General features: G+C 41.0%; 1 protein-coding gene across 1 annotated transcript; it reads left to right on the plus strand.

The window, feature by feature from the left end:
* Positions 1-5363: 5363 nt before the first annotated feature.
* DGCR2 (DiGeorge syndrome critical region gene 2) lies at positions 5364-27225 on the plus strand (the record flags this gene model as incomplete). The annotated part of the gene is made up of 9 exons (XM_010187698.1): positions 5364-5486; positions 14571-14696; positions 15523-15733; positions 16689-16765; positions 18995-19171; positions 19964-20167; positions 24698-24850; positions 25548-25784; positions 26574-27225. Coding segments are annotated over 9 exons (1550 nt in total), but the record flags the coding sequence as incomplete, so codon positions are not given.

The raw sequence follows: 27225 nt of genomic DNA on the forward strand, positions 1-27225 counted from the left end.
ATTTTTCAAGTTTTCTTTTAAATTTCAAATTACAGGTCCACGACTAGCTTTGGCAAGACTTCTTTCAGGTGAGTGACTCATGGGCAGGTTATATTGTCTAATAATGCATCCCAGCAAATCAGTATTGGGTTTTTTTGGCCTTTGCTCAACAGTAGGTTTAGTCTTGGCTTATATATTAAGCCTGTAGAACTGATACATGGTCTGAACCTGATTTCAGTTTTCTTCTCTTTATATAAAGTTATATGAAGCAAGACTTTCTTACTCTCTCTGGCCTGTTTGTAGCTTCTAATGCACTGTTGCTAGAGAGAATGGGCGAAGTGTTACCAGAGATTATATTGTTAATTGCTGATATTTCTGAAAGGCAAATGTTTGTTTGGTTGGGAATGGACTGATGAACCGGGACACTGCTTGGGTTTTAGGGAAGAAACACAGTGTTGTTGGGAAAGCATGGAGGCACAGTCAGGACAGCTGACTTCTACGTGTTTGGCTCATCTTTTTGGCAAGCTGTGTCATTCTTCTGTACTTTGTTGTGACCACTGGCAGAAGGATGCAGTGGTTGCCAAGGTTGTTGAGGGTTAACGTTGTAGAAGTGCTTTGAGACAAAATAGTAGAGAGACTGTATAATGACACCTCAGTGCTTGAAGTGTTTTCATGTTCTCACAGTGTTTGAACTTTGCGATGTTTGTAAGTTTGTATTATGTATTGTGCAAAACCTACAATTGCTGCTCTTTCCAATGTTTTACGTGCCGCCCTTCTTCACAGCAAATGCCACATGAATTTAGTTGCTCTAAAATGAGATTTCAGTCTACTAAATTTTGTGCTGTAGCATAGCAAAGACTGCATCTGATCCTTAAAAGAAAAAGCAAGCTTTTATGTTAGAATTTCATACGTGGATCATAATACCGCTGATGTAACTCATCACATTGTGTGTGAGCACTGGAGGTGGTTGCATTTCAATTTTGTCACTTCTAGGCAGCTGTTGATGCCATTAGCTGATGTTGTATCGGTGCCTCTGCTCCAACAGCTGCTTGCGTGGAGCTGAACTTGTGCCGTTATATATTTTTTTAACAATATTGAAAATGCAAAATGTTTCTGCTTTAACAGCTGGTGGTAAATAAATGTTTTTAGGAGGTGATACTTTTAAGATACTTTCTTCCTCATCCTTCCTTGCTGTGAGTTATCACCAGTAGCTATGAACAGTGCAGGATATCTGACTTTAGGGACAGAAGTGGGACTGGTATTTTTGAGATTTTGCTATTCTTTTGAAGAACTGGAAATCTTAAGTGAGTGAAGGAACAGTTTTTATGTACCGCACTCCTGGAAAGTACAAAGTCTGACCATGTGTTAGGTGATTACTCGCATTTCAGGAAAGATGGATGGTTACGTCGTGTTGTACTGTTGTTTGCTACTGCTCATACGTCTTCATGAATCCTGTTCCGCTGCTGGCAGCGTGACTTGCCTTTTCTATGGTAAAGAGACAGGCTTGAGATCTTTTCATTTTCCTGCTGTTTTGACTTAAAAATAGGCTGCTGAAATGAAACGTCTGACTGGGTTGTGGAGACTAGCACCTATCCTGTGCTTCCTCACCTCTCCCAAATTTCTCTGTTCCTTGACTGAGTATCCCCCAGGTTCATTATAGGCTTCTGCTTCTTTTGATGTCTGTATTTTACCTCTGATGTGCTCTGCTGTGGGAGTGCTGAGCTCAGTTCAGGGCGCTGTGGGACCAGGCCGTGCTGCCCACACTGCTGAGCTGCCTGCCCGGTGTCGCACCTTGTCTGGGTGACAGCCCACCAGTATGCATCTGATGGGGCCTTAGTGGGAACTTGTACTCGTCTATAGCAAGGGATTTCCAGAAAAGCTGATCTTAAGCATCAGTCCTCAAGGAGGCCATCAGGTGTGTCCAAACCTGTGCTGAGCACAAGAGAGATGGTTTGATTTTCTCAGATGATTGCATCTTGTTTCTTTGTGCTGAACAGCAGTGGGCAGCATATAGAAGCAAAACAATTTGTATGAAACTCTTCCACGATGATTTGGGTAGTTCAGTAACATGTGGGGATACAGGCCCTGGGTTCCAGTGGCTCAGGAGGTGTTATTGACAGTGTTTGCAGAATATGGAGATTTTCATTTTGCGGTATTTCTTTGAGTGTTAGTTTTCCCCTCTCCGCAATAGAATTGCGTACCGGTTCGTGTTCCTCGGTCTGAAATAATTAGTACATCTGACATAGCATGGTATCCATTGGGAACAATTGTTCAGCTGGTTTGAGTGGTGTTTTAATAGAAATGTTTTGTACTCTTCCATGTATCCACATTCTTCAGAGAGGAGTGTCTGTAATACAGGAAGTAATGACATTACAGCATATAACTGGGATTTTTTTAATGCCCGTAATATTGGTATGGAGTCATCCTTTTATGTGAACCAGTCATAGATAATTGTGCACAAAATAGTAATAGCATGTTTGAAACTGTAGAGACGTAAGAGTATTCTTTACTGGTTTTCCCATGCAGATGTTGGTTCGTAGTGCTTTTCTGGTGGGTGCTGCCTGTGAAACCGAAGGGCTGCAGAATATGTTCCTTCACAGGATGTGTGTGTGACTTCCATTAAAATCAAGCAGTAAAAAAATGAAAAGTTTATTTAAAGTATTACTGAATTTTGAATTGGATTTTGCCATAACCGCAGGTGGATGCAGCGGAAACCTGGAGCTGGGCTAAGGGTGGCCTTTCACGTGCTGCAGTGACTACCACAGGCTCCAGTGTGAATTCAGTACTGGGAACTGCGATAGTGGAGCTTTCTAAGAAACCTTCCACTGCGCGCTGACATTGCGCAAACATGGTGAAAGAAGCTGCAGTGATTTACTGAAGAGCTGATGCTTTTCTGTGAACTTGAAATTTGAATAGTTTTAGTTTCAGCTTGAGGTTTTGTTTATTTGCCCACCACCCTCCTCCCCCAACTTAAAGATAGATTTTAAATTTTCTTTCTTATTAAATTGGGCAAGTGAAGCTTAACCTTTTACTCTAATCAGGAGGAATAAATGGTTTTCCCTCTCAAGGCTAAACAAATAATTTAAGTTTTTGTTTGGGGTGGCACAGGAAGTCATTATGACCTAAGCTGGTAGAGTGTGAGGTGGGGTTTTTTTTTTGGGGGGGTGGGGGATTTGGGTTGGTTTGGTGCTTTTTTTTGTTTGTTCTGCTTTGTTTTTTTCCATTTCCCCTGTGCTCATTCACTGTTCGCTGTTAGGACTGAGTAAAACTCTAAGGAGTGAGAACACTCTTGTCCTGTAAGGGCTGCTGTTGCCGTCAGTGGTCTTACAGGTCTGTGTGAGCTCCTAGCCATTTTGTGACCTGAATGCTTGCTGTGAGTAGGTGGTTGCTAAGAGGATGTGCCTGCTTTTATTCTTCTGGATGAGCAGGTCTATGCTTTGAAGAGAAACCAGTACCAGAACTGGATTTTAGTCTAACGTTGAATTAGAAGCCTGTGATCAATATCCTGTACCAATTACTGGGTGTATGGGCACAGCTTTTATTGAGAGTGCGTGATGACTGGTTTTATTATGCCTGGTCATGTTGTCTGAACACTTAAATGTGACCTCTGTCTTGATTTACTTTAAGCGTCTGTTTCAAGAAGGAAACAACTGCAATTGCAGCTCTTTTCTTAGGTTGTAAGCTGTGAATGAGAGAATACATGCCTGTATTTTAAATTTTCTTTTAGAGATTTCTCCCTGCAAAACATTTATGTACTTGATTCTTTCAAAATCGAGTGTGTGTTTTACTTTAAAATACATTTTTCCTTTCTTTTTTCTTTTTTTTTTTTTTCCTTTTAAAAAAGGTGCTCGTTCTATAGATGTAGCTTGCCTGGGATTACTGTAGCTCACTGAGAGGAAAACGTGCTGAATTGTTCAAAAACATTGCTTGGAAAATTGACAACCACCAATCCCGAAGAAAGGTGGACAGTGATGGTCTGGTGCAGAAGTGAGCCTATGGATGCTAATAGTGACTTGCAGACCTGCCATCTGTAAACAAGCTTAAAATTATTCACTTGTGTAGACAAGTGCCTTTTTCAGCACCCCCCCCACCCCGCATGTTAAGGGACACAAAGTGAAGCTGGATTATTAGGTTCTGGAATTTGATAGATGGAATTGATCTAAAAAAGCTTTGAAAAGATTTGTACTTTTTGTAATGCTAATGAGGCCTGCCAGTATCATGATGGCAAGTAGGCAGTACTCTTGCAGAAGCAGGAACTACATGTTTGCAGGTGTTGACAGTTTCTTGTGAAGGATGTGTTCGTATGGAGAAATTCTACGAAAGAGCTTAAGCTGGAACATGCAAACACACTCACGGATGTAGAAATTGTTACACAAATAGTTCTGCGAAATGGTTCTAATTCAGAGCATTTGCACGTCTGGTGGGTCCTGGTTTGCGGTGGAAATACTGATTGCAATGGAAACAGAATTTTGATGCATTGCCTAAGCTAGCACTTAACTGCCGTAGCATATTTCTGTTGAACTTTGGTTCTGAGAAGAGTGAACAAGTAGTTCTCAGTGCCCCACAAGAAGTAAATGGGTAACACAAGAGTAATGGGTGTTCAATTCTGGGCCCCTCAGTTCAAGAAGGACAGGGAGTTGCTTGAAAGAGTCCAGTGCAGGGACACAAGGATGATGGAGGGAGTGGAGCATCTCCCTTCTGAGGAGCAGCTGAGGGAGCTGGGTCTCTTTAGCTTGGAGCAGAGGAGACTGAGGGGAGACCTCATTAATGTTTATGATTTTGTAAAGGGCGAGTGTCAGGAGGAAGGAGCCAGGCTCTTCTCTCTGATGTCCAATGCCAGGACAAGGGGCAATGGGAGCAAGCTGGATGGAGCATAGGAGGTTCAATCTGAACATGAGGAAAAACTTTTTTACTGTGAGGGTGACAGCCCAGGCTGCCCAGAGAGGTTGTGGAGTCTCCTTCTCTGCAGACATTCAAAACCCGCCTGGACGTGTTCCTGTGTGACCTGGTCTGGTGATCCTGCTCTGGCAGGAGGGTGGAACTGGGTGATCTTCAGAGATCCCTTCCAACTCCTGAGATTCTGTGATTCTGTGAACCTGTGGTCATAGCTGCCCACCTGGTATCTTTATCAGGAAGTTTTTCCTATGAATGTCTGAGGATTATTTCCCAAGCACTGGAAGCTGGCCCTCCTGTCTATTAAAACTGCAAATGTGCAGTTTAAAACATGGAAATGATCTGAAACTAAGCAGTTTTTCACAGGCTGAGTTATCAAGAGGTTTTGTGCGTTACGCTTCAGTGGTATGTTACATGACAGGTGATTAATATATGTATAGACTTGCAAGAATTAAATACCATTTCAAACAAAGCACAACTCTCTTCCCTAGAGCTCCGCTGCATCCCAGGGCAGTTTGCGTGTCGGAGTGGTGACATCCAGTGCATCCCTTCAAGTTGGCAGTGTGATGGATGGCCCACCTGCGAGGACGAGAGTGATGAAGTTGACTGTCCAGGTAAGTAAAGCTGAGAAGACTGCTCATCCCAGTGTCAGCTTGGTTTGCAGCATTACCTTGACTCTTTAAGACTGCTTTTTTATTTTTGTTTTAAAGTGAAGATTGCTTGGTAGAACTGTACCCATTATTTACAAACTTAGAGTTGCCTTCTCTTCATTTTGCACAACTAACACTACAAACAGGTTTTGCTTGCCTGAATTTTCTTTCCATTTTTACAGTCTGAGTAAGTATCCTGGAGATGAGGAGAGTTTATAGTCTAAAAGGACTTTCATGACAAGGAAAAGGTCATGTTGTGATTAAACTGAAACGACACGCAGGCCTGTGGTTAAATTCAGAATTACTGTTTTGGTTGTACGAGTGTATCACTCAAACTGTGCTGGGTGACACTGTTAGACTTAGGTAGAGATATCGTTGTATTCCTTCCTGTTCTGATTGTGCTGCTCATGCTTAAGTGGAGAACTTTGTTCTGCCAAACAAGCTGGTGTGTTTACTCTTCATAAACTCCTGTAATCATATGCTTTCAGGAGCCTATTACCAGCACTTGTTCTCTACTAAAGCTACTGGATACTGAGCTGTCTTTGAAAAAAAAACAAGGAAACAAAATTTTTTCATTGTGAATGCGTAATCACAATTTTGAACACTTTCATTTGTTCTTGACAAACAGGCCAGTGCAACTCTGTTTCTGTATCTTAAAAGTGAAGGGGTATGTATTTCTTTTTTTTAAGAACAATGGAGTAAGAACCTGAAAGTGGATTCAACTGTGGGATGATTCAAAACTTTTATCTCTGCAGTATGACTGAATTACATTCAGAAACTGTTTTAAAAAGTTATTTGCCACTAAACTACTTAATTAGCTTGGCAGAGAATCACATGAACTTTGCAGCATTGTCGTCATAGCATTCAGTCTGTCATTCTGAGTTGTGAGCTGGTTTAGAGAGGTGCTACAAAATAGTAACATTGGTATTTTACAGCAACAAGCTCTCCTAAATATTTGTGTTTTCTAGTGGAATTAGAGAAGTAAATCTAACACTCAGACTTTGAAGCTGTGCTGTAGTTCATCATCTTCCCAGTGTGTGCTACACACAAATAATAAAAGGCTCAGTGCTCTTAGAAAGCTTTTGGCTTGTTTGTTTCAGTGTGTGTTTGTAGTATGGGGGGGAAAAACCATTGGTGGTTTCTTCAGACATTGAAAATTACGTCGTGCCGTTGATATTCTCTTTAAGGATATTATTCACAACATGGATGTCCTAAAGGAAAATGCTTTTGTGGTTGGGCTGTTGTTCTTCCTACTTTTTAGCTAATTTTGGCCAAATGTGAAAAACAGGGGACCTAGTAAAATTCTGGCGGTTAGTGGAAGTCAGTGGCAAGGAGAAAGCAGAGTGATATTAATGTTCAGACTTACACAAAAAGCACTGAACGCTTCACTTATGGGAATACAGGAACATCCACATCAGTAGAAAACAGTATTTTTATTTTCTCTTGTTGACTAGTGTGTTAGTTGGCAATTTAAGTTGTTGCACGGAGAATGCAACAGGACTCAAGGACTGGAGGTAGGAAGAGTGTTTGGTATATGGCTAGGAGGAGGATTTTAAGAAAGCAACATTTCTCAGTTAGGTAGGCTCTGTTTTTGTGTTTGGGGTGTAGATCTCCCTGGGCTGTGTGGCCTGACATGGTGAGAAGAACTTTAAGTTAAGAAATGAAAGGAAGTGCGTGGGAGAGACTTGATTGATCGCCACATCTGTGCACAGAAAGTGGAGAATAACATACATAAAGAATACTAGAGGTGAAAATGATAGACAGCATAGAGAAAGAAAGTATTCCACTTGATGAGAAGAGTAATTGAATAGATAATTGGTGAAAAGGCTTTGCTCAGTAAAACAGCCAGAAAGCCGGGTGTGGCATCTCTGAGAGAACTGAGATATTTGCACAGTAATGCAAGGAGCATAGCCAGCAAACCAGAGGAACAAGAACTACTGGTATGGGATGTAAAAACTCTATTATACCTGTATCAAAAGTTTGGTGGGATAGCTTGTGACCTGAAATGGGTGTTGAAGGGCATACGTTACCCTGAACTGTCAAGAATAAGGACGGATTGATGTGCAAGTGAATGGCATGCTGGAGTATAAAAAGGAATAGCATGAAAGAAAAGAAATCTGAGGCCTGAAAAAGCTTGGAAAAGCGTGGTTTTCTTACGTTGGGGAATGCAATACCTATGTGACCAGTCATAGGAGAGGCACAGTCCTAGGATGTTGACTGGGGAGCTAATGCTACTAATAATAGTAGCACATAGTCATGCTCAGGAGTGATAACTTTCTTCTGTGGCCACTGAATTTACTAGAAATCATGCAGCTTTACATTTAGAAAATACCTTTGGATTTAGATCAGCAATCGTGAGATGATTCAGCTAAATTTAAGTACTTTTTAATTAAGGTTCTTAATTTCAGTAAAAGCAGACTGAACACTAGAAGAACTAGTTAGTGAAGTTGTGAAACTTGGAGAATTAAAATAACTTTAAATTAAAAGGTATAAAATCTCTCTGAAGCATGAAAAGAAAGCTTGCAAGAAAGGGATCTGAATCTGGTTGGGAAGCTTGTTACTTTTCAGCCTTTGAGCTCCTAATGGCACACTCCGACGTGAGCCACTCAGAAAAGATCAATGGCAGTGAATTAAGGTTTTGAGCTGGTGGTGAAGGTGTGTTTCAATGACTACTTAGTCATGTTGGTATTTTCAAAGGTGTAATACAAAGCCATTGTAAGTTCCTTGACACTGTTGGTTTAGTTCACCTTCTTTAGGCCTGATTTCATTCCTGTCAGTAACTAAGCTCCTATTAAAATAAGAGGGTGATTAATTAATAAGTCAGTTTGGTAATCATCTGTTGTCCAAAGTACAAGACTTTTGTTAGAATATTTTCTTCTGGCGCTTTTTTCAGAACACAATTAGGTGAGACATTAAGTCACTGACAATCTACGTGCCTGTTTTTGCTAGAACCTGTATTTGTCTGAAAATAGTCATCAGAACTGTTTTTATTCTTACCGTCTTTATTCAGAATGACCATTTTTCCTTTAAAACATGGAATTAATTTCAGTCCCAGACTTGAGATGTGTCAAGTGCTGTTCCCCCTGCCCTTCCCACTAGGTTCACAAATGTAAGTTGAATCTGCAGCAGTCATTGCCCTCAATTCCCCTCTCTGGTAGATGAAAACTGTTGACTGCTTACTTTAGTGAGGAGACTGAAAATTGCTGGGAGGGTTTATGTAGCTTGTGCCTTCAACTCTCTGCTACTTAAGCAGTGGAGCCTCATGAAATTCGTGTATTGTTCCATATTAACAGTAATTGATCCTAAAAATAGTTTATCTTAAAGTGCTGTATTCTGTGAAATGGTAGAAACAGGCACTAATATCTTAAATGGACTTCTACAAACGGGAATTTACTGTTTCTACATACTTCCTCTTATGTTTCTATACAAGTAAGAAAAGTAGTAACATAACTTTTCCACCGTTATAAAAGTTCTGTATTTTAACCCATAAGAAGGAACGACTCTAGAGTTTGCCTTTACTGTTCACTGGATTTGCAGCTTTTCTTCTACCAGAATATCAGATCAGCTTCTCCAAATACCCTACCTGCTTTGCAGGCCTTCTGGTCAGAACTCCTTTTCAGCAGTCGAGTGGAGCAGGGTTTGGGGTAGCTCTGGCTGTTTACACGGGTATTGTTCTTATGCTACAAGCTTGATGTTCACTTCTGTTACGTATGAAAAGGGAACGCATCTTAAATTTCAGTACCTTTCATAAACCCTATCCGTACCAGTTTTTCAACTTGCAGCTGTGTTGCTGATCACTCTGTTTCCTTCCTTCCTTTATTTATTTTTTTTAAAAAATCGTATTCTTCCCAGGAATAAGTGATCAGATTGTGCTGTCAGCTGTCCTCTTCCAGCACCTGAATTTGAAAACCTTCAGCTCGCTCTGTAGTGCACACTCTTGCCTAATGCCACATTCTTCCTCTATAAGGTATTTCTCAGTAGCTCTCCCTGCACCTGCTCAGTCAGAAACAAGAACACTGGAAAGTTTCAGCGAGCTGAATTTGTGGGGGTTTTTCACCCCCTGAACCTGAGGCCGCAGCTGGGCATCCCGGTGGCCGCGGTCCTGGGGCAGCAGTTGCAAGCAGTGGCTAGCAGCTGTATGAGCTGCCCTGCAGTTCCACAGCAAACAGGACCATTTTGCATGTTTTTATGTTGAGATTGGTAGCCTCATTTCATACAGAAACAAATCTTGCTGGGAAGCTAACTGTAAATTCTGATCTTGTATGCTGTGCTTAAGGACCTTCTCAGATACTGTAGCAGGAAGAAATGTGCAGACTTGGAAGTCGGTTGCCCCAGCGCCTGCACACGATACCATCTTTGAGTTTGCAAAGTCTCTTTTGTGGGGCCAGCTGAAGGTATAGCCATAACTGATAACACAGCAGCTGCAGCACATTGTTTTACACTGATCATAAACAGCTTGGTTTTGTTTCACCGAGGATGTTGTGTTTGATTGAAGTGACTGTTGACATTTGTGTACTTTTTAGTACATATCTTTTTTTTTTTAAAGCTAGATAATAACGATAAAAACCTCTGATCATTCCCACATCTTTTCTGAGCCCTTACTGAACTCCTTTTTACCCTGCTTGGTGGCGTTTAAATTATAAGCTCTTTACTGTCAGTCTGTTACTTTGAATAGTGCTCGACACAGCAGGATGCTGTTCTTGGTTGGCATCTATTTCCTAGCATAATACAATTGATAACGCAAAGCATGGAGCTGCTTGATCTGAGAAGAATCACTCCTCTCTGGGGACTTCTGAACTGTATTTCCAAATCTTTAGATACAAAACTGGATTTAATCCTGAAGTTCTCTCACCTCTCAAATTACCAGATGGAATTAAAAGCTTTCCAGGTTTTTAGTAGGTAATACGCTTGACAGAAAACCTGAAGCTTAGGCGACAAGGCAGCTTCTAATGTAAATTTTGGGAATCTGTGTGTTTGAACAGGAGCGACTCAAGTCTTGGAACAAATAGGATATGACAAGACCTGGTTACTTCACAAACAGTCTGATTTTCACATAATTTGACATAGTACCTCCATCCTTCTGAAGGGTTTGGCTTGAGTAACTTGTCATGTCTGACACAGTAACTCTGGAAATTAGTTCAGCTTCCTAAAATCAAATACTCATCCCATTGTGTCCCAACCCTACAAAGACCTCTCTATATTACAGTAAGTAATACAGTCTGCCTGCCCTTTTTTTGGTGCAAAGTAGACCTCGATGTGTGTGGCAGATTGCAGTTTCTCTTCTAGCGCCTCTAAAACAGTTTTCCATTTGGCGTCATGTTTGTTCCCCCATGCAGTGCTGCTCGGCACCCGTACGTTCCTGCCTGTTCCCATCTCAGCTGGTGCCAGCTCTCACTTTTGTTCGGTCTCAGCTCACGTTCTGTTTGCATTACTTGGATTTTTACTTCCTTTTACTTGATCCAAATGATGGAGGCACTGATGGGAACGTAAAAGGAGCTTTCTGTGTGCTTCACTTCCCCTAATGAGACACCATGTGCAAAGAAAGCATTGGTGAGTTCCTGTGGATAAATGCTGTGGAGTAACCTCCATGGATGTACACAGAAGTGTAGGGACAACGTAACCAACTTCCTTCCAGCCTCTATGAATAATGGGCAAGCTCATATTTCTTTCAGACTCAAACTTAACTGCATTTGTCCCCTCTGTTTTTTCTGTCTCCCCAACAAGAACAGCAAAACTGGTACATGTGTTAGCATGGCTGTGTTTTGCGGGCTGCAGTGACAGTGCCTGTTCAATGCAAAGGTAGCTGGAAATGTAAGCAAAGTTTTCCCCCTTTCAGTCTCTTAATTTTTGTTTTGAACAATTGTTGAACCATTTTGATTTATATCTGAAAAAGTTCACCAATACAAAATATAGTAGGAGTCATCACCTAGCACGGCCAGCTTTCATTCTGAATTGGTAGCTTGAAGTTTTAAACAACTGTAAATAGTCACAGAATCAGCAGTGTTGGGCAACTTTCTTGGTGTGTAGCACTATACTTAGCCTGTAATTGTGCTAGAGTGAATTAGATGGCAGCTCTAAATTGGAAGAAGCTGGGTGAATACTAATTATGACTTGATCAAAATTGGAAGCGGATTGAAGGACATTCGTGTCCACTGCGGTGTAGTATTTGAGGGGAGAAAAAAAACTGGACCTGATGGAATTTTCCCTTGAATCTATTTTTTCCCTTTTCCCCACCAACCAACAAACAATTTACTTTTCTGGTATAATTGTACGAAGTAAAAGGAAACAGAACTATCTGTGTTGGCTAGTAAAGATACTACTGTTGCTGTTACTGCTTGTAGTTGTAGTATCTAGAAGAATAAAGGTTTTGGAAAATAACTGATCTTCCGAAATTTGATAGCTTTCAGAATATTAGGTATGCACATAGGCAATAAAAACGATGGCTTTTCCTTTCTGAAACACTCAAACATGGTTATGTTGTGATCTTCTGGCTTAGGTTGTTATCCTAAAGCTTAGTCCATGGTACTATTAGTTTATTTTTAAAGATAAAAATATTTTAATAAAGTAAGCAGGAACAGCAAAGTACATACAAATTATTCTGCAGACTATTGAGGAAATACAGTAGAAAACCAGTCCAATTTCACCTTCACCACCAGAATCTGTAAGGGCTTTTCACAGCAGTCGAGTGACTTAGGAGCTTGTTGGCATCTCTTTTTGTACTGCCCTGGAAAAACTTGTCGTCGTTGCTTTTCTCAGAGACTGAAAATTCAGGTCAAATAGAAGCAATTTAATATTTGAAGAAGAGCAGTTCATTAAGTGGCTGACAGGAGAAGTGACTGGTGGTGGCTGCTTTCTGCCTCCTCGGTCCTGCCTCGTTGCCCGGGGAGTGCTGACAGGCAGATGCTGAGGAAGGACCAAGTGCCCTGTGTCCTGGGTGAGGACTGATTGAACTCGCTTTCTGTGGGATCTGTGTAGCTATTTTTCAAAGCATCTGGCATAAATTCAGTCAATTTAAGATGTTAGCCCAAGTAACCCTTTCTTAACCTCGCGTGTTAAAACCTGTGAACTTCTGCTTTATTCCCAGGGGAGGTAAATTGTTAAGTCCTCGTGGGCGTTCTGTTTAGCCGTGGAAGGTCAGCCATATGGTGTTGCATCTGCTCTCACTTCTGAAAGGCAACTAATTCTTCGTGCATTTGGTTCTTGCTGGTTCTTTGGGCTTAGTTGTTACCATTTAATGCCATGGGAAAACAGAGCTTCCCCTGCTGAGCTCAGTTCATCTTTGATAAAGCATTCTGCATTAGTTAGCGTTATTTTTAGTGTCTTACTACAATTGAAGATTTGCTTTTTTAGTCTTTTCAGTATCGTTCTGAAAATCATAGTGTAAATACTGCTACTGAACCATTAGGGTTAAGAACAGACACATTCTAAAACTAAAAACAGATTGGCCTTCAAAGCAATAAAAAATTATCAGTGATCTTCACTATCAAATTGTTTTACCATTTTGTGTCCTTTGAAATGTACATGAACTGAATTTCTTGGCAGTAACTTCTTGCCTGTGATAAATATTCTAATATTGAACAGTAGAATTACTACTTTATTCCTGTAAAGCCATGCGAGCGTGGTATGCACAGCCATTTCTTAATGGGTGATCTCTGTAGACATGTAATTCCTAGGATAACATGATAATTAAATATCCCTTGCTTATCCCATTAACCCAGGGCAAACACAGTATGCTAGAGCCAGACAAATGCAAAGCTACTCTGCTCTTCCTGGGCTCCAGCTAGTGATTTTTTTTTTCCCTCATCGGTGCTAACATTTGTTCCAAGGAGTGCAATGTTTGGTATTTATCATGAAATTGCTGTGGACATCTTGCTTTTTAAAGATTGTTTGAAAGGAGAAAGATTTATTGGTACAGGTTTGAGTATATTTCAGACAGATGTAGTTAAGCTGGTTGAAGAAGACTATGTAGCTCCTCTTTCTTTGGGACCATGACTGGTTTATTTGGTTTAGCTAGGCTAAATAGAACTAATCAGCTTTAAAGGAAAATAAGCTGATTTTTTATACAGAAATGAATGTCTGCATAGCTCTTTGTCCTGGTTAAACTCTATTACCTTTAATAACTTCTAGTAGTATTAAATATCATACTCGTAGATATTTCTAATGCTTACATTCTTGAGTTCTTCATTTTTCTCTTTTATAAGGTTAATCCTTTGTTCCCAGATTAATCTTTCTCAGTGCTCATCTCCATCTTTCTCAAAGGTTTCTCCCCACCGCGGTGCCAGCCTTTCCACTTAGGATCTTGCTGGTTCTGCTGGTTATGGCCCCTTCTGCAGCTCCTGCACCCAAACTGTGTGCTCCTTCCTTACCACCGGTAGGCATGTGGAGCCCCCAGCCATCTTTGCACTCTGTTCTGTCTAAGTTACTGGATCCAGTTCCCATGTATGCCCATTAGAAGCTCTGACACTGAGATGAGGGTGTGTATGTGTTTTGTTCCAGAAATAATGAACTAGTATTTCCTTTAGAAGCTTGAGAGTGAATGAAAAACCTTATTCTTCTGGCTGAAGATAGGTTTCATTTTCTGGTTTTAGTTTTGTCCTAGATCTCAGAGAATGTGTTGGAAAATGCATTGGAGAAGTTGTCTTACATCCTTGAACACAAAACTGAGAAACGAAGCAGCTGGAGAGTGGGTAGTTCTGTAAACAGGAACAGATAGCATGCACTGGGGATGATGCATTTGCTGCAGCTATTGAAATGACGAACATCAAGTCTTGTCTACAACTACAGGCTGTTGAGAATCTGCCAAAATATTTCGCTTACTTTGCAAGACTCCTGTAATGGCTTGTTGGGTTCTTTTCAATTGTAGGTATTTCAGTTACATACTGTGTAAAATTGCCAAGCTGTTATTGCGGGGATCTACCTGCCATCTTTGTTTACCTGACTGTGTTACTTATCATATATGCCTTGAATTAAAATCCAAAGAAAGTTTAATATAAAATCTGCCTTTGCTTGCATCTTTCACCAGTACTGACTATTCCTTCTGGTCCCCAGGCTTGACAGGGGACCAGCGAACTTACCATGGGAAGGAGAATGTGGACTCCAGGCATAATCGAGGGAGAGGAGGAGAGACAACCCGCTTTCACACTGTCAACGTGGCACAGCCTGTCCGATTTAGCAGTAAGTTGCAGACTGGGAAATCTGGGCCATCGTTCTGCTAATTAATTTAGCAATTTAGGCTATTTTTTTTTAAAGGAGAAATTAATAGGTTTTTTTCTCTTGCATAGCTTTTTGACCAGATTTTGTTCATGTGCAGTGCTTTTTAAGGGGTTTTTTGAGACACATTCCCTCAATTGAGTTAACTGAGAGAAAGCGGAGACAGCAGTTCACACCATCACCTTCTTAATTCTTAAAGATCCACTTTGCAGTGATGTTTTCCCAACAACAGCAACAACTATCCCAGAACCCCCATCGTCTTTAGTGATTGATTATGGGAGCAGGATTATGTGAATACTGCTGAGACTGTTTGTAAAAGTAGGTTGAAAACTTCACAGCAAGTTGGATGTATTGCTAACCACCTAGTAGAAAGAAAGAATCATTAAATTGGCCACCTCTGGTATTTTCTTCCTGCTTCTTGCTGCTTGTTTTGACTTGGATTGATTGAACTGATTCGATTTATAAAGATGTGCAGGGAAATATCTTCCACAGTAGATTATCAGTCTTAATTAAAGACTTTAAAGGTTGTCACAGTGCAATGAAACATTACTAGAAGTTTCATCTTTTTAAAATACATTTTAAGAAAAATTCCTTTATCAAAAGCTGTAATAAAGTAAGTCTTCTGTGATCTGTGATGCATGTATCTCCACCTGGTGAGGTGAAATACACGCAATATGTTGTGTGTACACATCCAAGTCATGCATTGCATCGTCATAAACCGATCGGGATGCATTAAAGAAGATCCTAATTTGGGGGGAATGGTTTCCCTTCTATTCTTCATGTTTCCTAGGAAAGTGCCCAACAGGATGGCACCACTATGAGGGCACAGCCAGCTGTTATAGAGTGTATTTAAATGGAGAGAACTACTGGGACGCCGTCCAGACATGTCAGCGGGTGAACGGATCCCTCGCCACCTTCACTGCAGACCAGGAGCTAAGGTTTATCCTGGCACAGGAGTGGGACTTGGAAGAAAAAACATTTGTAAGGAAGGACCAGCGTAGGTGAGTAGGAAGGAAAGGACAAAGATCTCATATTACATGAGAATGGCTTCTGTGTGATATAAACGTTGATAGTTCAGTTTGCTTAGAAAAGCTAATGTAGAATTGACCTCAGGTTAATAACCTGGTGTGAGCTTGCTGGTTGGCTGTTTGGCCATCTGTGTTTTATGTTTTGATAAACATTAACAGATAGGATACATTTCAACAGAGTCTTTTTATCTTTAGGCTGTCTTGGCAACTTACTAACATTCTTGAACTGCAATAGGGAAGGTGGATTTTGTAGTGACTTACCTGTGCTACCTTGTATAGAAATAATTATTCAAATTTTTCAACAGAATTTTTGTTTCCATTGAGTACCGGTGGCTCTAACAAAGACTGCAAGTTTGAGACAAGAATGAACTAAAAAGCCATGTTGTGTTGCAAGAACGATGTTCTGATGGCTTTAGATATTTCATTCTGTTAGTTCAAAACAAACATAATTCCTTTTCTTTGCCTGTGGGTTTTTGTCAGTCTCATGGGCTGCCGTGACAGATCACCAGGAGTGGGTCAGTAATGGTGTATTTGTCTCTGGAGAGTTACACAGTTTGATCCCGAACAGTCTGACACAGTTGTATATGTCTATAAAATATTTGAGTTCTGGATGCTTTTTTGTGGGTTTTCCTTTTTTTGTGTTTTGCTGCCGTAACAGAATAAGGTGTTTATTATGAGTAGAAATAAAAGACGTGGTGAGATATCATTTGTAAACACAGAAAACTATCAGGTATTTTCCTCTGTTTCTCACCTGTAGTCTCTCTGCACATCACCAACGTATGGGCTGAAATATTAAGGAAAAAAATCATCAGAATGTTTTGGAAAGTTAACTTTTAAGTATAAAGACATTGGAAGGTTCTGTGTAATTTATTTTCATTTATTAGTATGTTTGTTGGCTTGTATCCTTAGAATCTTTTTTTTCTTGTAGGTTCTGGGTTGGATATCAGTATGTGATCACTAATCGAAATCACTCTTTAGAAGGTCACTGGGAAGTAGCTTATAAAGGTAGGCCTGTTTAAGACAGTTTTCATGGGCCATTTAAGTAATAAAGCATGAGTATTATTTGCAGGAGCAACGTAACTTCTTTCAGTGATAGTGTTGAAGTGGTGTCGGTGAACTGCTTTGCTTTACAGTATCAAAACAGAGGAGTTTAGTACTTGATACACATCTTATTTTCAAGTGTAAGGTGTTTCACAGTTTTAGACATTGGCGTCTTGTGGGAAGAACATGGTTTTCAGTTTATTTGGGTTTTCCTCTTGATTAAGCTTAGAAAAAGGAAACTATTCTGTAGTTTCTTGTTCTTTGTGGTGAATGTCTAGACAAACTGATTCCTGATTCTAATATTTGCACAGACTAGTGTAGGATATTTGGGTGTTTTAGCTTTTCAAAAATTGGTAGACATTCATAGAGTTTAAAAATAAAATAAATCTTGAATTTTGCAGAATTACCTAGATTTTTTTCATTTTCAAGTACTTCAGATATGTTACTTAAATGAAGACAAAATTTGCCTAATCCCAGAAATAAATTCCAGTTTATATGAAAAACTGAACATTAATCTGATAGGCGTCACAGGCTGAATTTTTTCAGTTGCAAAATGAGCAGCTCCCTCTGCTGCAAATGCAAAGTTACGTTTCTATGCATTTTATTTTTAACTAATTCAGTTGAAGTATTAGTTAATGTTAAAGTCATCTTATGAACTCCTGTGTGTACAATTGAATGCCTAAATGCTGTATTGGTTTAGGTAATGGGAAATTTTAAACAAAGAGCTTTTTTAAGCGTCAGCACTGTGAATTCTAGTGTAGCGCTTAAAAACTAATCTGAATAGCTTTCAGTTTTCAGTAATTGAAAATATGGAAGGAAAACATTTTCCTTACGTACAGATACATAATTACAAACAGATTTTTGCTAAATGATTTGGTATTGAAATATACTCCTGTTTACAGATGAGAAGTGGTAGAACCCTGCATAGCCTTCTAGTGGCAGGGCTTGCTTACTGTGCTCCCATGCGCAGAAATACTGATTTTCTTTTTTCATTTAAGTGAACAGACTTGACTGAATATTGAGATGAAACTGTTCCTTTTTACATAGGAACATTTTCCTCAGTTCCTTGATGTCTTTGGACAGCAGGGGAAAGGGAGGGAGGGAAGTCCATCTCTTCCTCATAATAGGGATTTGTCATCTGTACAAAACTGTTTATATGAGTGGGTTTCTCCTGTGAAGCCCAATTTAAGAAAACAACAACGAATAAAGCATTCTCAAAAGGACCTTTCTTTGCTTTTGAAAAGTTGACTGCACTGCCACCTGCTGACAGAGGGCTCACAACCAGGGAGGCTTAAATTATAGCGAACTCGCGATACTTGTTTTTATCGGTACAAGTTTTATTTAATTTGATGCATTATATAAATTAAAGCCTTATGAATATCACATATTCTTTTGTCTGCAAGCTTTCTATTTAATAAGGGATGCCTATATGAAATGAAGCTTCTGAAAAACTTAAGCTCTGTTGACTTGTCGTGAGGCAGACTCTGAATTCCTGCTATCTGTTTGAAAAGCGATTTAGGCAGATTTAATGGTGAAGCGAGACACTGTTCAGAAACAATGTTTTAAAAGTTATTAAATGCCCTCAACACCTCTCAAACTGTTTGGAACCGATCCCCATAAAGTCTCTGAACAATTATGTGAGTTGGGAGGACCAGGCAGTCCACACCACCACTGCAGCAGCAGAAGTGGCGTTGCAGCTGTGTTCTCTGCATAGCTCTGCTCTGTACTCAGTGAGCAGCCTGAGCTGTGGAGTTGCAGCTCTGCAGTGTGCTGCACAGGATAGGTGCACTCACATCTTTGGAAGCACTGGTAGGTGCTTGGGGTGCCAGGTCCAAGATTGGTCTGGGTTCTTGCTCTACCAGTAGCAAGCGTGGCCAAGCTCAGCATTGTTTGAAGGGGTGCGTAACTGTTGGTGGGCAAACCCCATGGGACTCTGGAAAGCAGCACTTGTAGAGATACCAGAACATCACTCCTACTGGTGCAGAATGACAAAATTACCCAGTACTTTGAAAGCAGCAGCCTCTTCTCTGAGTCACCCCTTCCTTCCCCCGGAGGAATGTTGCTGATGGAAGCTAAAGCTGGAGGACAGTAGTCTTGTAGCAGAGTTGGTGTGCATGAAATGAGTGACGTTACCGAGCCTTTCTAAAGCTTTGCATCCCCGCAGGCTGCTTATACCAATGTGTCTTGTTCTAGGCTCTTCAGAAGTATTTTTACCCCCTGACCCTATCTTTGGTACGGCTATGTCTGAGAATGAAAACGTTCTTTGTGCCCAGCTTCAGTGTTTCCATTTTCCTACCCTTCGGCACCATGGTTTACACAGCTGGTATGCTGAAAACTGTTATGAGAAATCTTCATTCCTCTGCAAAAGGAGTAAGTTGTTTTTAGTTTGGTGTTAACTGTGTTGCATGTTTAAATATGCATATAACAAATATAGAGAAATTGGTTAGTCATCCTTTCTACCTTCTTTCCCAGTGAATGAATAAAAAAAAGCAGGGAGTGGGGAGCGGAAGTTAAATTTCTGCTTGGCTTAAATAAATAAGAACATCATAATGTGTGGTTGTCAGCCACAGTACAGATTTTTCACTAAAAAAAAGATTGTTAAGTAGCTATATCAGCTCCAAAATAAAGTATACTTATTATAAAAAAAAAAGGTTTTTTAAAAAGCAGGAAAGAACAGTGGATGGAAGACACCTAAACTTCCTCTGCTGGGCAGGGATTAAGATACAGCCAGGGCAGTGGAAGTACTATTGCCTGGCTTCCTGGCCTGTTAAGAGTGTCCTTCAGATTTGGTCCAGAGTAGATCCAGCTCTTCCTAAGTGCCAGGAGAGAGAGAGGGAGCTGCAGCAGGCATTGCCAGTGAAGCTTAAACTTCTCAGACCACTTGCTTTCCTTGTCTTGGAGAGGATGCCTGACAGTTGTGTCGATTCCATTAAATACTTGAAACTCACTTTGTCAATTTTGAGCAGTAAATCATCCCTGCGTGCCTCCAGACTATCCATTATCTTCCCCACTCCTTGGAGATCCCTTTTCAAAGTTGCTTTAATGTGAAGGCGTGGTTTTAAACTGGTGGTCTGCTTATGTTTACAAATCACTTAATGTAACAGAATAAACTGTCTGGCAAGCTCACGGGCACTTGGATATTGATGTGTGTTTCTGTTCTAGGCCAGACTTGTGTTGATATCAAAGACAACATTGTCGATGAAGGCTACTATTTCACTCCAAAAGGGAATGATCCCTGTTTGAGCTGCACATGTCACAACGGTGAACCGGAAATGTGCGTGGCTGCTTTGTGTGAACGGCCCCAGGGGTGTCAGCAGTATCGCAAAGACCCTAAGGAGTGCTGCAAATTTACGTGTTTAGACCCAGGTAAGAGTTGACTGCTACAGTTTTGTCAAGAAAAATGAGTTCAATGCTCAACGTGGTTATCTTTGGGTATAACTTTGTTTGAAATGATGCATCCTTTCAATGCCTCGACTTTGCTGGGTACAAAGCCCCAATGGGGAAAGATTTCAAATCACAGGAAATGAAACACTTCAGACTGTGGCTAGAAATAATTAGTCATCCTTGATACTACCTATGTACAGGAGAAGCACTAGCTTGTTTTCTGTATGGAGTTTGACACTACTGTGGATTTTTAGTAGGGTGCCTTGCGTGGTTCCCTTGTCAGGTTTATTTGTCATGAAAAAAGGCTTTTCTCTTGAGCACTAATTAAGCATCTTTTTCTGGACGTGAACACCTGTATGTGTGGATGCTTGCATGCGGGGATCATGTGGGGAGCAAAGTTTATGGATTATATAGAGTTCTGTAGTAATTGGGACATGCAACCTTGCTCACTGGGTTTGATATCTCAGTGCAGCTGCTTGTTTTGCATCAGTGAAGTGTTCAGTTGACTCTGAACTGTTTGTCAGTCACCATTTGGGGATGTAAATTTGGGGGGTTACTTTTCACAAGTCTTTTTACAGAAGAAACATCTTACTTGGAATTTCCTGTGAGGGAGGTCAGATACTGGAGCAGATTGCTTATGGAGTCTGGTATTTTAAAAGAACTTAATCTTATCTGAGTGCACTAAGAAACTGTTGTTCTGAACTCCTATGGAAAACATGGTAGGTCAACTCTTCCCATCAGAGGCTTCCATTTCAGTCTGTTACAAAAAAAGAGATGCTTATTTACTTCCAAATTTGCAATCTTTCTTACTTGTCTTAACTACAGAAGTTAATCGTTAAAAGCCACTGGCTCCTCCTTGTCGTCATTCATGTTTGTTCTGAGGGTTAAGCTTAACAGATGTTTGTAGCCGATGTTGGAGGCTGGTCAGAGGGAGAGCGGGGGAAAAGCAGGAGTCTTCCTCCCACTCTTTATCAGCAGAGTTAAGACTTTGTCTTTACTTGTTTTATCTTCAGGCACAGTGTCAGCAAAGCATCATTCAGCAGACAGGATAAGATGACCCGGGATAACCTCATGCCGTGTTCTTTAATCCTTGCTTATTGCTGTGGGTCTTAACTATTTCATGAATACTGATTTGAAGAGTGTATTTTACCACATCCTTTCTGATCCTTAAGCTCTTCTTTCTGTACTGATGCTAAATAGGGCTGTTTCATTATACTCTTGCCAGAAGTGCTCCAGGTTTTTTAGTAACTTAGTTTTTGAGAGAAGAATCATCAACCAGTTGTCAAGCTTTCTTCATAATGAAGTTACTTCAGCTAGTGAGAAATACTACAATTTTTAAATGAAGCATTTCAGTTTTCCTTCTGGGTATTTGCAAATGACTATTCCAGATGACGGAATTATTGAAATACTTTCATTAACCAGCATGTATTTATCTTTGTCCAGTTCTTACATATAACTTCCCTGAGCTCTGTTGCAAAGGAAAGAAAAGAGTTTACTAACCAACAGTAAGTAAATTAATCATCCAAGGAAAGACCCGGGGGAAATAAATCCTGCTGTTGGGTTGGCAGGTAATCAGCTCTTGCAGTGTGAGTGGGTGAGCAGTGGTTACAAGTGGATAACGAATATTACTCAAGGACTTGGTAGTAGAGGGATTTTTCAGTGGTAGGAGTAAGCTGAGCAATCACAGCTATGCTCTCTTGAAAGATGCTTCTCATTTAGTTGAAGATAATAGCAGAGGAAATATGTGTAAATGCTGAAACCGAGGCAGTCTGTCTATGGCCACTCAGTGCATGGGGTAGAAAATAACTTTTCTGTGTGGCTCTTGTTTAGACAGACCTGCAACTCTTATTTGTGAAAAGGTAATAAAATCAATAAATAACTGACACAGCTGACAGTGCAGAAGCTTCTGTAGTGGCTAAACTGGTGGAGTTACAGAGGATTAGTGCTGTGTTGAGTGTAAAACAGCCTTTCTGAAAGAATCTGTTTGCATTTATGTGGGTCGGAAATCTCTGTGATGACTTCCTTTCTGTACAAGCTGGGTCTTTGTCTTTTGTTTTTTTTTAATCTAGGACTTTACTTGACAAAAGTTTATCCACCCAAACAGGTTGACTGTTAGGAGCTCTCACAGACTGGGAGCAGCATGATAGAGACCCAAGATGCCCCAAAATGTCCAAGAATTGCAGTTGTAGCTGGCCTAAAGAGAATATGAGAAAAGTCAGGCTTTCTGCCTACAAGATTGTGTCATGCTGGCCTGTGTGCATATTTTAGTTAAGTCAGTTGACTTAAGGCAGTTATTAGCACTAATTTATGGTGCTCATGAAGTCAGCATTGCCGTAAAATGGAGGAGGAACAGCAGCAGGTCTGTGGTGTTCGGGAGGGTGTCGTGGTCGGTAGGTGTGTGACTGCATTGGCTGAAGCTGACAGTGAGAGCTGCTGAAAGGTTTGCCAGCACAGAGGCTTTTGTAGTGCACAGCCAGGTCTGAGAGGGTGTAGTGTTCAAGCTCTGTGCGTAATGCGCTATTAAATGAAGTTCTTGTAGCCAAGGATGCATTACATAGTAAATACCAGCCTGTTAGCCATGGGCTTTAACAACGTATAAATTAGGTGGGTTTTTCTGTTACTAGCATTTGTAGCAAGTCAGTGCTTACCGTTTTTGTGAGGCTTTTAGCTTTCTTTTGTAAGCAATCTTTTGACACAGCCTTAGCTGCTGTTTGTGAAAGGAAAAGTATTGGGAGAGCACTGGCAGCTGTGGTGGGTGTGGGAAAGGAGAGGTGGCTGGGATCTGGCTGGTTGCTCTGGGAAGTGCGGTGGCACTGTGGTGGCTGGAGAGATGGGTTTCTAGCTGGTCGTGCTTGTGTCACAGAATCACAGAACGTTAGGGATTGGAAGGGACCTCCAAAGCTCATCCAGTCCAATCCCCCTGCCGGAGCAGGAACACCCAGATGAGGTTACACAGGAAGGCGTCCAGGCGGGTTTTGAATGTCTGCAGAGAAGGAGACTCCACAACCTCTCTGGGCAGCCTGTTCCAGTGCTCTGTCACCCTCACTGAGAAGAAGTTTCTTCTCCAATTGAAGTGGAACCTCCTGTGTTCCAGCTTGTGCCCATTACCCCTTGTCCTATCATTGTTTGTCACCGAGAAGAGCCTGGCTCCATCCTCGTGACACGCACCCTTTAAATATTTATAAACATGAATGAGGTCTCCCCTCAGTCTCCTCTTCTGCAAACTAAAGAGCCCCAGCTCCCTCAGCCGCTCCTCAGAAGGGAGATGCTCCACTCCCTTGATCATCTTTGTAGCCCTACGCTGGACTCTCTCCAGCAGTTCCCTGTCCTTCTTGAACTGAGGGGCCCAGAACTGGACACAATATTCCAGATGCGGTCTCACCAGGGCAGAGTAGAGGGGGAGGAGAACCTCTCTGCCCTACAACCACCCCCCTCCTGATACACCCCAGGATGCCATTGGCCTTCTTGGCCACAAGGGCACAGTGCTGGCTCATGGTCATCCTGCTGTCCACCAGGACCCCCAGGTCCCTTTCCCCTACGCTGCTCTCCAAAAGGTCTTTCCCCAATTTATACTGTCCTGTAGCAGGAGGTGACCAGGTTGTGCAGCCACTTAATCTCTCTCTTATCCATACCTATCCTGGATTTCTCATTCAGAGCTCTTTAGCGGGAAATTGCTGCAAAGAACACAGCACAGTCATTATTAGCTCATTTTTCTTTGTGTAGAGTGCCTGTATGTGCGCACGCTACTTAAACATAACCCAGTGTGATCGAATTGAATTGTGAAAAATTAATACCTCTCACGTCTGGCACTGGTAGAACAGTGATAATTTGGTCATAACAGCCTTCCAGAGCTCTCGAAGTCCTAAGCTCCTGGGTCCATTTATGTTCTGCCACTTGCTTTCTGTGTGATTCTAGGAAAGGATTTAATTCCTGTTTACTTTAATCTCTTCAGTTTTTGAAAGATTACCATCATGTTGATTTCCTTTTTTAAGGTATTTTTACTTCCTACCACTGGTGGTCTCTGCGTAGATGACCACATCTTGGTGATAGTGACAATGTTTGGAGATTTTGCTGTTGGAAATGCAGAAGTTAAGATGTTCTGAAGGCATGCAGAAGTAGTGTGTGGATATGCCAGTTCTCAGGCCTTTCCCATAGCTTCCAGGCTTGCTGTCCTCTTTAGTGTAACCTCATCAGCGTCGCCAGGGAGACAAGTGGATGTGCAAAATTACATTTACCTTTCCTATTTCCCATTTACAGAGACATGAAGCCTTCAACATTTTGTACCTTTTACTGATTAAGATGTTTTTAGAAATGTTTAGGTAATTTTACAATAAATAGATAAATCACCCGATGAGTCATAATTTTCTTACATTTTTGAAATAGGGAGAAGTGTTTAACCAGACTCATGAATCTCCACTCTGCATTTCTCTCTCCATTACTGGCGGAAGAACATCAAGAAAGATGAGTCTTGGTCCAAAGTAACAGGCTTCTTTTGTGTGTTTTATGTAACAGATGGCAACAGTTTGTTTGACTCAATGGCTGGTGGGATGCGTCTGATCGTTAGCTGCATTTCCTCCTTCCTCATCCTCTCTCTGCTGCTTTTCATGGTCCACCGGTTACGCCAGAGGCGGAGAGAGCGCATAGAGTCTCTGATTGGAGCAAATTGTAAGTAGCCTGTCTCTGTAACAAGTCTTGACTGAAGTAGTGTATGTGCTTCAGAATAAAGAGAGCAGAAGGAATACAAATCTGCGGGAAACATCAGTGGAAGTCTGGGTATAGATTCTAGTTGGTGCTGTACCCAAACGTAGCTCTGTGTTGGCTGCAGATTTATACAAGTTTTGGTCATGATTTAGACAAGTTTTGGTTCTCTGAACCACTTCACACTCGGAAAAAAACCTATAATATCAGCGCTTATCCTGTGCCTCGTGCTTGTTGTTGACAGATGGATGTACGTGAAGGTGAGAAATGTTACAGTCTTGCTTGACTCTGCCTCTGTGTGCGTGTATGTCTTGGTAGGTTCTTTAAACTTGAATTTTTTTAGCCAGTAATGGAAGAATATTTCTTGTTTGCATGTGGTCCAGATCTGAAATATCTTCTATGTGTGAAAGATCTTCTTAGTTTGAAGAGGTTAGGTTCAAATTTAGATGTGATGCAGGACAAACAGGCTGGGAGCAGGTGGGTCTGGGTATCATTGTATAACTGCAGTGAGTTGACTTCTGTAGGTTACATAGGTGTTTTTAGGTCTTCAGAAGACGTGAGTTCCTTGGCTGTGAAAAGTAGAACAAGGTGTTGAGGTCTGCCTTAAATTGAAGAAGAAAGCATGGGATAAAGTCACCTGTTTCTTTTTCTTCTCTTGAAACAGTGCATCATTTTAACTTGGGCCGCAGGATGCCTGGTTTTGATTATGGCCCTGATGGTTTTGGAACTGGTCTCACTCCACTGCATCTTTCAGATGATGGGGAAGGGGGGGCATTTCATTTCCACGATCCACCTCCACCCTATACTGCTTACAAGTATCCAGATATTCAACATCCGGATGACCCACCTCCTCCTTACGAGGCTTCTGTCAATCCAGACAGCATCCTTTGTTCCACTCCAGGTACGCAGGCAATAACTGCTCTTTTCTTTCTCTTTTTCACTTTGACTAGAGGGTAGATTTAAAAAAAAACCAACCTATAATCATATGTTTTAGTGATTGTGATGGGAAAATATATTTCACAATAAAATCTCCTATTTCTTCAGTGGAAAAGTCTTTGGCCAAAATGTTAACATAAAGCCTGGTTTCTCTCAGATGTTCTTTGGATCACCTAAATTGCAGGTGGAATCCATACTGCAAGCAGTTTAACTCTTTGACATAAGCTATTTTCAAACCTTACCATGAATGGGTTACCTCATTTCCTAGTTTCTACTGTGCTAGTATGTTTTCTGGTGTTTTGGAGATAGGCCTGTAGGAATTGGTATTAAAAAGTAGAACAAATGTCAAGTACAAGCGATTTTGAATAAAATATAGCCAGCATCTTCTCTCCTCCCCACTTCCCCCACCCACACCCCCCAAAAATTGACCAAAAATATCACTTTCTAATGATTCACCCAGTGCTCTTCAGTTTTGCAGCTGTGATATTCACATACTGTAGAAATCATTCAAGTTTGGGATTTTATGGCAGCATATCTCACAAGATAAGTGAGCCTGATTAGTGCAAGTATCTTATTTATATATCAAAGTTTTATTTTTGCTACCTAATTTTCCTCTGGTAGTGTCATCTCTTTGTGCATTAATGCAAAACCAGGAAGAACTCAGGGTTTCCAGAAATACAGATAGTAAATCTATTTGGGAATGTGAAATTATATACTTCACGTTCTGATTCTGCTTGGTTTTTGTCCTTTGCAGATGGAGTTCTTTCTCAGACTGTGCAAAGCAGTCCTCCATCACTAGGAAACTGTGATGTATCCCCACAGCTTACAGAGGGATCGCTTCCTCCCTCAGTTGGTCCTTCTCCAGTGGAGCTGGAAGACTCTGCTGACAGCAGCACCTTTCTTGTCCCTCCTGACACACCGCTCAACGAAAGCACGCCGGCAGAAACTCTTACGGGCAGCCGTCACAGCCACTGTTCTCTCAATACCATTGTATAAAGGAGTCAAAAGCTGGCTGCCGGTCAGAAATAGTTGTAGCAACTGTTTGCACAGACAAACACTAATCCGTGGTTTGAACTTCAGGAGGAATCTCCACTTTGTTTTTTGAACACTGCTTTTATGTTCTAGATTAGAATTGTGCCTCTTGTTTTTTGGCTGTCGTTATTCATACACTAATCAGTTTGTCCTGTAAATACGGATTGTTTATCTGCTCTTTTTTTCCATTGGCTATGGAAAAGAGTGCAGAGAATTCCTTTGACTTCTAAGGAGGTGAAAAGTATAGGTAGGTTTGTTGTTGTTTTTTTTTCTTAACCTGAGAGGAAACAAAATCTACATCAGGAAAAACACTGCTTGGATTTGGCTGGATACCACTGGACCCAGGGAACAGACGATGGCAAAGGAGGGTGGGG

This window comes from Mesitornis unicolor, unplaced genomic scaffold (genome assembly GCF_000695765.1).
Source record: "Mesitornis unicolor isolate BGI_N332 unplaced genomic scaffold, ASM69576v1 scaffold3937, whole genome shotgun sequence".
Lineage (NCBI taxonomy): Eukaryota > Metazoa > Chordata > Aves > Mesitornithiformes > Mesitornithidae > Mesitornis > Mesitornis unicolor.